Source organism: Pyrus communis, chromosome 3 (assembly GCF_963583255.1).
Source record: "Pyrus communis chromosome 3, drPyrComm1.1, whole genome shotgun sequence".
In the NCBI taxonomy this organism is placed as follows: Eukaryota; Viridiplantae; Streptophyta; class Magnoliopsida; order Rosales; family Rosaceae; genus Pyrus; species Pyrus communis.
In genome coordinates, this window is record NC_084805.1 from 26,721,446 (window position 1) to 26,733,998 (window position 12,553).

Here is a 12,553-nt window from a genome sequence, read left to right on the forward strand (position 1 = left end):
ACAATATTATAAGCTACAAAGACAAACTATCTACGATAAGGTTTCATACACTGAAAACATGTCATGATAGTTTCGTTGTTAATACAAGAAAAAACAATGCAGAACCTATAGCCTTCGGTCCACTACAAAACTATTCTCCACCATATGCACAAACTTGGATGGTCCTCGAAAATCTCACACAACCACTTATTCAGACTTTCGGATGGCATTAAGTCCCTTAATACATCCGCCACTGCATGCAAAGTCCTTTTTTGAACACTTTTATGCACGAATAGTTTAGATTCGTAGTTTGGTGGTATAATTGGTACGTGTTATATGTTGCTAATTGTTTAAAAGCATGCAGAGGAACCCTACATAATGATAATTTATCTCAAAAAAAAAGAATAGTTATCCTGGTCAAAGCAAACAAAAGCATCCTTTGCACAAGGAGAGTTGAGGCCGTGTAATCATGGATGATTATGTGGGATGTAGAACAAATTAAAAACGAGTGGAAGAATGGATGATTTTGTCGAAGGCACGTACAGGTTACTTTTGACGATGACCAACTTTTTTAGTGGTGGAGGAAACTAACGAATGGAACTACAACTTACATACAAGGAAAAGAAAACGACTGTAGAATAATGAGAGTAAGATGCCAGTTACAAGAAATTAAATGATGTCAATTATTAGAAACCACAAAATGATGGGCTTAAGCGTAAGGTGAGAAACTTTTTTTGCAACCAATGCATAATTTTAATATATTTTTTTTGAATAAATGATTGTCACATGTTTAAAAAGTATATCACTCATTCAACAAATACTTACCAATGATGGTTTTTTTTTTATTACAGGAGAGTTTATATCGAGTGTGAAAGAGATGAGGTGAGGTAGGGTCGTCAATGGTCATCCCTGACTTCTTTACTTTACATTCTCTTGCAGATCAGGGACTCCTTTCGGCTGGAACATGGAATGTACATGTAATGGAGACATTAACCTTATTATATATATATAGATAAAAAGGTTATTTATGCATCCAAGAAAAGACAATCCAAATGGATCGCTTTACTAATAGCCAATCTTTCCTTGATCTTTATAAAATGACCTATTATCGGTTACTTTATTTGGGAAGAGGATTTTTTCCGGATTTATTTTATGGGGATTCTAAGAATTTTCACATCCTAGTCGTTTATTGTATATTATGTGGTTAGTTTTCGTCGGTACTATTTGTGTTTAATTTCAAATAAAAAAAAATCAAATGATTTTTTATCGTACTATGCATGATAAATGACTAAAATGTGATAAGCCCTAGAATCCTCACAATTTGGATCTGGATAGGATCCAAATCCCTTTATTTGTTCACTTCTTGATCTGTCAACTGATAACTCTACTAAAGAACTCTTCAAATCTGTTTCATAAGAATTTAGAGACAATGCATAAGAATACAGACTTGCAACTCAAGTAATCAAGATCATTTACCTTGCATGCAACCAAAAATCCAAATTCTTATAAACAAATATTGAGAACTAAATAACTTAATTTGTTAGAAAAGTGATTAAGAGTGTATGTTAACCAAACAGTCCTGAATTGATTATTATTTTATAAAATTATTTCGGTTAATAGTCTAGTTATAAGAGTGGGGTCAAAAAGGATGGGGTAGGGACATATCAAAGGGAGTGAAAGCTGGACAACAATAACTTTTTGTACGCTAATATTATAGGATGCTAGGAGGACACAAGGTCCAAGGGACATCCTTAATCAGTGGTAACAACTACAATTTTATTACATTGCATGTCAATTTTTTAGTTTAATCTTGGTTTAAAGTATCAGTATCCGGAAAATTATTGACATGCAAATTCGTAAAAATATCAATTGATATCAATTGTTTTTAATGGAAATGATAAAAATTCAAAATAAAACTTTAAATAATGTCAAACACTGATTTAGACGAAATCTAATAATTTCTCCGATATGCCTTCCATTTCATATCTTTCATGATTTTTCTAATATTTCTTAGAGAAATATCAACCACATGGAAGAAATCCAAATACTAAAATTTAACTAACATGAATGTGGGAGGCTTGGCCCAAACTAAAGTACTTGTTGGGTTCCAATTCCATTGAAGGAAAACTAGAGCTTCAATTCCGACGAATTGTAACAGCTATCAAGTGAATTTTCATTCTGAAACATGTACATGTGTATAATTTGATAGCGATAAATTACAAACCCGTTGCAGTTCATCTAAAGGTGAAAAAATGGTGTCGGCTGGGGGCATTTTATCCACTTGAAAATTTGAAATCTGTGAATATGATGCCCACTCGCTCCGTCACTTGGTCTCTGCTAGGAAGATAAGAAAGGGCTCAAGATCTTCTGTCTAACTTCCTTTCACTAGATCGTTTCTCCTCCACCTCTCGCCGTCTCTGCTGCCTGCCAAATTGGAGCAACGTGGTCATCTTGTGAGAAGTCAGGAAAGGATTGCCAGCATGAGAACACAAGTTCAAGTTCACAATCAACTGATTTATAAATGAGGGAAGAAAAAACTGTCATGACATGGTCTGTCTGCTTCAGTTGACAGTAGACACCAAGAACAGTAAAGGAATTCAGCAAAATAAGACAGAAAGATGTTAACAATACTTACGCAAAAGCCATGTATCCAGCACCAGCACTAGCAGAAGATAGGAGTGATGCATGAGTCCCCACAGTAGACATAGAATCCTGCAATCCCGAGGGAAGAGGATTTTTTCGATCACCATCTACCTGAATGAAGAACATAATTCGAAACAGTTGGTCAATTGATATCTCTCCCAATTTGTAGGGAAATAACATGCACATCCTTAGATTGAAACCTTATCCCATTTTGACTTCTTATTCTGTCTACCCTCCCGAGGGATGGCATCAGCTGCAGGAGGTAAGGAGTTCAACCCAGTAGCAGCCATGGTTGAAACACCTGCAGAATGACTGTATAAGAGAACTTACGAGAATAAAACAAAAGAGAAAGCTCTTAAAAGGCTCGGATCACCCATTAAATTAACTACTAAGGCGATCGGCAAAGGCCTTGGGTCAGGTAATAAAGTTGTTTGGAATTAGCAATGCCTAATCACTCTTTACTACCAACAACAACAACAACAAAGCCTTATCCCACTAAGTTTAAAATTAAATTTGTTCAAACCTGGAAAAGGTACGTTAATTTTAGGTGCAGCACCAACTATTCCAGGCTGTGTTCCTCCTGAAACATATTCAACCTTTTGACTCCTCTTCCTTTCTTGCTCTTTCCTTTCCATTTCGCGCCTCATATCAGCCTCTGCTTACCAAAACATACAAAACATAAGCAGAACGCATTCCAGATTTCACACAACATCTCCGATTGGCTGAAGGAAAGCACAATAAGACTAACAGAGTTGCAAAACTTAATTCAGTATGGAAAAACAAGATATTATCTTCTTCATTATAGTCTATGATTTTGGTAATCATAATGGCAGAAGATTATCCGTTTATTTATAGAATACAGAAGTTTTTTACTATAATTTGTTGAATACCACTCTCCACATACAAAACAGTCTATCAGAGTAAATTTCAAAAAATAAATAAATAAATTTATCACTAACCATAATAACTAAGTTGACAGAGGGTGTACATGAAAAGCTAGTATTATGTAATAAGTTCTAAGTTAAACAGAGCACTGAATCATGACAGGAAACACACAGAAAGAGAGAGAACTGAAAGAATTGTAACCTATTTCATCACAGTAGTCACTTTTGTCATATCCATGAGGGTCAAATACATCTTTACTGAAGCAAGACCCTATCTGATCAATATCTTGATACCTCACTGCATGCACTAGAAAGTTTGGATTCCGATAGTCCTTCTTATTACGCACTTCTGCATTGAAGCTTTTCCCGGCTCTCTTGTATTCAAGAAACTTATTTATCTTCCTCTGCAGTAAGAAGAAACTCAAAAGTTCAATATATACACAACATGAAATGACTTATCAAGGGAAGAAAAGCCACATAGGCATCTATAAGAACCCATGACCCATATTCTGTAAGGCATAGTTATTATGTTTCTACAAATCCTTGAAGGACTCATAATGATTCATCACTCACACATTCTGACAAATTTCATCAAGAATTTTGATTGTGAGTGTTTCTTCTGAAAAAGTTATCTGTTAGCTATAATTAACAATGCTGATCAAATCAAGAAATAGATGATTCGAAACTCTATTCTAGAATATACTCATTTTACATCCCTAGACGTTTCTCTTACCCAGCCTTTTCTTAGACCATCCAAAATCCCCTTCTATATATCAACCCATATGGGTTCCATGTCTCCAGATTCAAACAGAAAAGATGCATGTGCTAAAGTGTCAACAAAGAGAATCATCTGTCATGCTATAGGTTTCGAATAGTATTCATAGCAGCAGTTTAGCAACAGATCAAAAAGCTTGACAGATTTCAAATAGAGGTTCACAAATAAAAGGTTACATGTCAAATGTTTGTTTCTATTTAGCTTCAATTGGGGGTGGGGGGAACGCCTCATCTTTACAAAGTGAAACAACGAATATCAGATGCATGCCATGGGCAAAGCCTCAAAAGAGTTCCGATATTCAAATACAAAGGTCTCATAACAGTTTAACACTAAGCTAAACAGATATGACTTAAGAAATATAAGATCAGGCTTTATCAATTGATACTGAAAACATCAATCACAAGAATCTATTTCCAAGCTGAACAGTTCTATGCTTTATATAACCCGTATAGGAACCTAAATTTTGAAAATCAGAATCTAAAAGGAACTTACTTGCAGCTCCTCCGAACACTTCGCTTTTAATGGTGGCGGGAGAAACTTATCTAATGGATCAATATCCTTTTGCTCTTCTGCAACAGCTTCTGCGGCATCTCTACCCTCTGATTCAAGTACAGTTTCGTTCATTGTGTCAGAGTTTGACGGTTCAGATAATTGAGGAGTGCGAACTGTTCCTGGAGGTGTCTTATCATGGAAATCACCAGGAACACGACGACTTCCTTCTATTTCACCCTCCTGCAATTAAGCATCACCCAACAAACATACTAATAAGGTCAGCTAGATAACAAAGTTTCCTCACCCCGTAATTAATTTATGAACCTAAACGGAACATCGTTCAAATATCCAATATCAAAGATTAAATTCTACATTTGGCAAGGAAATATCAAGCATGACAATAATCAAACTCAAAGTATCACCCTTTGCAATCAAAATCTTGAACAGTGTACTCTCAATCGAACTGGAACAAGAATCCGACTCTAACACCAAAAAATCAATCAAATTAAGAACACCCAAATCATTTTTCATTCAGTTTCTTCAAGTTTCACAGAAAGCAAAAACTTCCACCAAAAAAAGAAAGATAATACCTCAGTCTCAGGAGACATAGCAACTTCATCACGTCCATAGTCCACAATCGTAAACGCCCCTCTTCTTCTTCTCCTATTCAAACCATCCGAAGGCGCCTCATTATCCCCGGCATTCGGCGGTGCGCCATCGTCGTTCCCAGACTCACCAGCCACTGTTCCATCCACATCCGCCATTGCAGCATCTCCCGAGCCTCTTCTCAGCTCACCGTAATCGTCGTATTCTCTCCGTTCTTGTCGCTCTTCATCCCCTTCAAGTTCTTCTTCTATGTCGTTTTGTTGCTCAACGTCCTCCATATCTTCGTCCTCTTCCTCGTCGTTGTAGTTGGACAGCAGGAGAGCTATGGCGTCGGATTGCTTCTTCCTCGATGCCATGGGGTTTGGTGGTGGAGAGAAATTGGGGATTTAGGGTTTCTGAATTCGCGCTAATTGATTAACTAACTATTTGAAATTGGTTTAGCAATTGATTTGGGGGTTCTGATGCTTGAGGAATTATTGAAGTGCGAGGACGATCGATCGGAGGTGGCTGCGGATCGGAGGAAGGAAACGAAAACCCAAATTGCAATGGAGAATATCGGGTCGAGACCTGAGAGATTGGAAAGGGCGGGTTGGATTTTTGTTGATTGAATTTTACTTGGGCCTCAAGGATACTATTGGGCCTTTTCTCATTATCAAGGCCGACGAGAAGTAGGGCTGGGAAAAATTGTTTAATGACACTCGATCTCTACTCTGATGTAAATTCAAATCTCAACGAAGGAAGTCGTGGATTGAGAAAGAGAGAAGATACGACATGTCCATCGTAACACGATATTGTTCATTTTGAGTCCCGACTATACCCTCACGGTTTTGTTTCTGGGAAGTCACATGATAATTTCCCAGTGGGCCACCCATCCTGGGATTGCTCTCGCGTGAACTCACTTAACTTCGGAGTTCTGATGGAACCTGAAGCCAATGAGCTCCCAAAAAGCCTCGTGCTAGGTAGAAATGAGAATATACATATAAGGCTTACATGATCCTCATCCCTGAACGGTGTGGGATGTTACACGACACACCTAGATCCTGATATCTATGTGGACACCTAGGCATGATGACTGACACTCAAAGGGTGACGAAGCCAAGTACTTTTGTATAATGTACGAATAAATTAAAGTTTGAAAATAAATCTAACCAAGAGTGTGCAGTATGGGATGAACTCTTATTACAATGCGTGGAGTGTCAGTGAATAAATAAAGTATAGCGAAAGTAAGGAATATATCCATCAAGTCGAGAATTTTAATAATTCTAGTAAATCATATTTTAATACTCATGGACGTCAAGAAAACTAGTGGTTGTGCAAATTAGTTAAGTCAAACTTATGTATATATGATACTAAAATTGGAGTGATAAATATAATTTTTTATCTGTAAATGTCGTCCATAATATTTAAACTCAGGACCATCTCTTATCAAAGAATAAACCAAATACCACAAGGCAATGTGGTCATTAGTAGAAAACAGGTTTCGGCTCACAAATTGTGTATGATTTGAGTGGAGCAAGCATGAGGAGGAGAAGGGTTCACATCCAAAGGTAAGAATAGGACTCAAACTTCACAAACACCCTTCAAATTTGTCTCATGAAAAATAATCCATGCGAGATTGTGATGTCTAAATGCAGTAGACTTGGTCTAGGTTGCATGTCAGAATGTTGTGGCCTTATCGTTGAGGCAACGATGATGTGATATGCGACAACGAAATTAACGGCTTTCAAGCTTTTGGCTCCTTGGACTCTACCAAGTATATAGGAAGTGTTTTGTCGACCGAGGGTCATCAAACTGAGTGCCACTTGATCAATTAAAATTTAAAAGAAATAGACATATAAAGGATATGATGAGTCTGAGCAAAGAGATCAACTTTTATTAAAGTATCATGTTACAGTAGCGTTTTATATTAATGATACAAGGATACTTGAAGAAAATCTAAAACATGTCATTGTGTTCTTAACACAAAACACCGATATAACAATGTACTTATATCATATAAGTTCTCATTGACTAGACACCAAAAGGGCACGGAATTCTTGATGAGCTTTCTATTTCTCTCCATCGTTGTCTTGCTTTTGAAAATACTGTCTCTCTTTTGCTTTTGTGTCTTTGGTTCTATCTTCTACAGATAGGTATGGCAACGCGTTGCATGCACCCACAAGGATTTTCCAGTCTTCCAAGTTGCAACCGACTTTAGGGATGACAGTCAGACTGCTGGAGTTTTAAATCATTAGTGATAAGTACTGGACCAGCAGCTCAGCTTTTTACTTTGTACTTTTTACTTTTTACTTTTTACCAACATGGCTGTGACTGCGAGAGATCCACTCCGGTAATGGAGTTTTAAGGACATGACTTCAAACGAATAAAGCTGGACGATGACGTCTTGTTATCCTATGCACTATTTCTGGCTCAGAAAACGCGTTCCATTTTTGTTTTAGCGATGACATGCAATATTAATAAAAAAATTAATAAAAAGAATTTAAAAATTTAAGTTTTAACGATAATGAAAGTATAAAGGGTAAAGTAAATAATATCATAATTAATTTTTTAATATAAAAATATGATTTTTCGTTAAAGTAAATAGTACCGGAAACTTTTCGTTAAAGTTCTCATATTAATAAGCTACTAATGCACTCATATTAGAATTTCAACTAATTATGTTACCGACAATCCCTGCTGTTAACTGTTGATAAGTTACTAGATTAACTTTCATCAACACATGATAGGTTGTTAGCTATTGATGAGTTACGAGACTCACTTCCAAGAACGCATATAATAACTCACAGTTTCCCCCACCCCCTCCTCTCTCTCGTGCAGAACGTGTTGGTAGTGGTTTATAAGATACTAGACTAACTTTCATCGACTCATGATAGGGTTGTTAGCTGTTGATCAGTCACGAGACTTACTTTCATCAACGCATGATAATATCTCAAGCATGGAGAATTTCAACTAGGGTTTCCATATGGGAATGGGATAAGGAACACACACAGTTGATTCTGCAGACAAAAATAGCCAAAAACAGTGACGACAAGAACAACATCGTCATGTCAAAATCATTGAATAATACCAAACATGCACAAATTAAACATACAGCCAATTGGCATTGGCCAAACATCCCTCCGCCCACTAGAAAATTCTCCCACAATACCAAACACGTAATTGTCATTTTTCATGCATAGGAAGAGGTATCTGATCTCTCCATCCAACTATAAAGTATATCTAATTAATCTCCCTTAATTTCTCTTTATTTCTTTTGAAAAATTAAAATAATAAATCACCAAAAAGATGAACGAATAAAGCAGGGTCACAGTAGAAACAAAAAGAAAGGGGAAAAAGAAAATATGAAGAAGCTTAAAATATTAAAGATAAAGGTGGTGATGATGAGAATCCTTTCACAAGAGACAAGCAATAAGTGGGATTCTCTGCTCACCTAAACTTCAACATCCCTTCCCACCATCATCCCATTTTCCGAAGTAATTTTTATTTTAATTTTTTTCCAAAGATTTTTGCGTTTAGATCACTAATCTGTAAAAGAAATACTATACATTTCTTAAATTTAAGACAACAAAACGTGGTCTCGTTGGAGAGATTTTTCAACATGCTGAAAACACGGTCCGCTATACTAAGGGTAATAATATTAGTGTACCAAGTCTGTTCCCAACACACTGTAAAATTTCTCGTCCCCCTTATTCACCTTTTGATTTTGGAGCACGCAAAAATTGTACCTTGTTTTCGTCATTTATAAGAGTAAAGTATTTCTGACGCTCTTTTTGCTCCTGCACTTTATATTTATGTGCAGGCTTGATTGTATAAATCATCGATTTCAAATAAATAGTGATCTGCAGAATGAAAAATAAAATGTGCAGAAGTCATTTTTTCTTATAAACGTTTGTAGAAAAAGTACAATTGGAATAATGCAAAGTGACGAAGAAAATGATATCCGCACACTTGTTTTCTTTTTTCACACCTTTGTTTGTTTTCGTCTATTAAATTCTTCAATCGACTACAAAGACTAAAAATAAACAAGAAAACATTTCAATTTCATTTCTAATTTTCCAATTGCACGCAATTTCATGGGGCGCAAAAGAAGAAATTTTTCGTTGTGACATGAACACAAGTAGTACATCACGTGTTTTAATAGAAGTGGTGGGAAATCTTTTTTTTTTTTTAGGCTATTAACTTTTTAGCACACATATCCCACCATTGGTATAGTGACACGTGATATATCAACATGTGTACTGACCACACTAAAAAATTTCTCGCGTGAAACGAAGTGATGTCAGCCGAAGCCCTCAGTAGTAGTGGTACTGGGATGTATGTCTTTGAGCAAACCCAGAACTTGTTGCATGCTGGGCCTTTTCCCAGGCGACTCCGCCGTACACAAGTACCCAACTCGCAAGCTCTCCACCATCTCCCTCTCCAACTCCCCACTCTCTCTCAATTTCTCGTCCAGTGCGTCCACCGCACGCCCCTCCCTCACCGTCCTCCTCACCCACACCACCGTCTCCGCCGTCCCCATCCTCCCCGTCAACAGCTCCATCAACACCACCCCAAAACAATACACATCCGTCTCCGCCCCGCTGCCACCACCTCCGCCGCCAATTTCCCGCCTACTCCCAATACTTTTCAACCCGAAATCGGCTATTCTCGGCTCAAAATCCCCGCCCAACAATATGTTCGAAGTTACAAGGTGGCCGTGGACAACGGGCCTCGACCCTGCCTGGTGGAGGTACGCCAACCCACGCGCTATTCCAACCGCAATGCGGTGGCGCGTGAGCCATCCTTTCTTTTCGGGCGAGTGGGCTCCATAACCAAAGCTTTGCTCCCACATGTCACCAGTCCAGTCCTCCACGTTGGGCTCCCCGGTGGGCAGCTCGTGCAACCATCTGTGCAAGTCCCCGTTCGCCATGAACTCGTACAATATCAACTTCTCTCTCCCTGTCGAGAAAATAAATACGTTTCGATGACATGTTTAGTTAGTTTTGAATATGATTTAGTGAAATGTGTACTTACTTATGATCTAATAACCGAATTAGGAAAATGAGGAAGAAAAAGAATGAGATGAACTAGCCCCTAAACCATCTAAACTAGCTCTCAAATATTAAGTTACAATAGGGCGGATGTACATCCGGAGTCTGTAAAATATACATACGAAGGTCTTCCGAGAACCTTTCAAATGTTACCTTCAAATATTTAGTGTTTGATGTACGGCCTCAATGGATGAACTAAAATTTTGTATGCGCGCATCTCGCTCTGCTTCTATATGTATCTCGTATTTTATGGTTTTTCTATTAGATTTTGCGTGACGATGGTGCCAAACAGTGTCGTACGTACGGACTGTTGTCATTTATGACATTGCAATTAAAACCCGTGTGTTGCATTTATGTAGTTAGGTGATATTATCAACGACCGACCGGCCGGTGAGAGAGAGAGAGAGTGAAGTGCACCGTACCTGCAATGCAGTAACCGGAGAGAGGCAGCAGGTTGGGATGTTTCAATCTCGAAAGATTTTCAAACACTTCCACCGCATCATCGTACTCAACGTCCCTGGCGTTCTCCAACACCTTGATTGCCACGTGGAGATCGCCGGGCAGCACGGCGGTGTAGACGGGCCCACACCTCCCCTCTGCAAGCTGGGAGTCCTTACCGAAGTGCGACGTGGCAGCAATCAAGTCCTTAAACGTCAAGTTCATCAGCGGCTTCTCGAACATCACGACCGGAGCCGACGTCGGCTCCTTGATGTCAGCGACCCACGACGTCCCCGACTCGGTCTCGAAAGAGAACGGCCCCGACTTCTCGATCTTGAACGGGACTAACTGAACCGGTTTGGAAATCGCCCATTTGTGCTTTTTGGCAAAGTGCTTTTTCCTGCATATGCAAGCTGCGCAAGTGCTTATGGACAAGAGGATTACAAATGCGGATGCGCAGGATATGCTCAGAACAAGAATTTTATGGGATTTTTGCGATTTGGGTTTTTTGTGGGGGGAATTTTGGGTCATGGGTTTTTGTTTTTCGAGGGTGTTGTGAGGTGGGTTTGCATTGGAAGTGTGAAAGCTTTGGGCTTTGGTTTTGGAACTGCCGAAAGAAGTGAGGTTTTTTCCGGCGTGGATAAAAGCGCTTTTCCCAAACTTCAGGTAATTTCCCAGTGCAACCCGGCCGGTAAAATTATTGAGCGAAATGTTCAAGAATTTGAGGCCGGTAAGCGGAGGAAAATCCGAAGGGAAAGAACCGTTGATTTTGTTGTCCGAAACGTCTAAATACTCCAATCCTCTCAAAACAGAGATGGGTTTTAAATTCCCAGCAATTCTGCAGCTCGAGATGTCGAGGTGCTGCAAATTAGTGAGGTTGGAAAAAGCAGATGGTTGCAGAGTGCCCAAATCGTTGTGGGAAAGGTCGAGAAATGTAAGCTTTGGGAAGCCAGAGAGCTGGGCCGAGTTGGTGAACCGGTTGGATGAGAGATTGAGCTCCTGGACCGAAGAGGTTGAACTGTCTCCTGACGCGGGTTCGAGTCCAAAGCTGCCTCCGAGCCGGGTCTTAGAGAGATTAACCCGGACCAGGTTCGGAAGAGTCCAAAACCATCCAGGGACGGAGCCCTTGAGATTGTTGGATGAGAGATCGAGGGATTGAAGATTTGACAAGTTTCTGAGCTACTTCCATGAGATTATTCCGGTTAGGTTTCTGGAGGGAAAGTTGATTTGAGTGATGGGTGGGTTGGAGCAGTTGGGTCGGTTTGAATTTTGGAGCCAGGGGAGGTTGAAACCGGAGACTGACTTGAAAGCCTTGGAGACCTGGGCTTGGTCTGTGCTGTTGCAGGTGGATTCTGCTTCAGCTGCTGCAATCAGCACCAGAAGAAGTGAAAATCTCAACAGGGTTCCCATTTTTCCTGCAACTGGGTTTTAATTTTCAAATTCCATGAGAGATGGAGAGAGTGAGAGAGGGATGGAGAGGCAGTGAGAGAATATAATGAATAAATGAAATGGTGTGTAGGAGGAAAATGGGGGGCTAGTCAATGTTAAGAGGAGTGAGTGGAGTGGGGTGATTGACCAAAAACCAGAAAGTGAAGTAGGGTGAGGGTAGGTTTGGAAGTGTTCATTTGGTAGAGAAATTTTTTTAATGTACTGGAAACACAGTTTTACATTAAATATAGAAAAAATGAATCATAATTAATTATATT

General features: G+C 39.0%; 2 protein-coding genes across 3 annotated transcripts; both read right to left on the bottom strand.

Moving 5' to 3' along the window:
• Positions 1-2,018: 2,018 nt before the first annotated feature.
• On the bottom strand, positions 2,019-5,936 carry LOC137729570 (uncharacterized). Of its 2 annotated transcripts, none has more exons than XM_068468545.1 (7): positions 5,364-5,936; positions 4,774-5,013; positions 3,709-3,910; positions 3,146-3,277; positions 2,823-2,923; positions 2,615-2,733; positions 2,019-2,403 (listed from the first exon to the last, which is right to left on the bottom strand). In XM_068468545.1, the coding sequence occupies exons 1-7, from the start codon at positions 5,733-5,735 to the stop codon at positions 2,337-2,339; spliced, it is 1,233 nt and encodes a 410-aa protein (XP_068324646.1). In that variant the 5' UTR covers positions 5,736-5,936; the 3' UTR covers positions 2,019-2,336. The 2 variants fall into 2 exon arrangements, with proteins under 2 accessions (XP_068324646.1, XP_068324647.1); XM_068468546.1 differs by having other exon boundaries at positions 2,349-2,489.
• A 3,447-nt stretch (positions 5,937-9,383) lies between these two features.
• Positions 9,384-12,339, bottom strand: LOC137729572 (calmodulin-binding receptor kinase CaMRLK-like). Its single transcript, XM_068468547.1, has 2 exons — positions 10,832-12,339; positions 9,384-10,317 (listed from the first exon to the last, which is right to left on the bottom strand). Exons 1-2 carry the CDS (start codon positions 11,376-11,378, stop codon positions 9,659-9,661), a joined length of 1,206 nt encoding a protein of 401 aa, XP_068324648.1. The 5' UTR covers positions 11,379-12,339; the 3' UTR covers positions 9,384-9,658.
• Between the last annotated feature and the right edge of the window lie 214 nt (positions 12,340-12,553).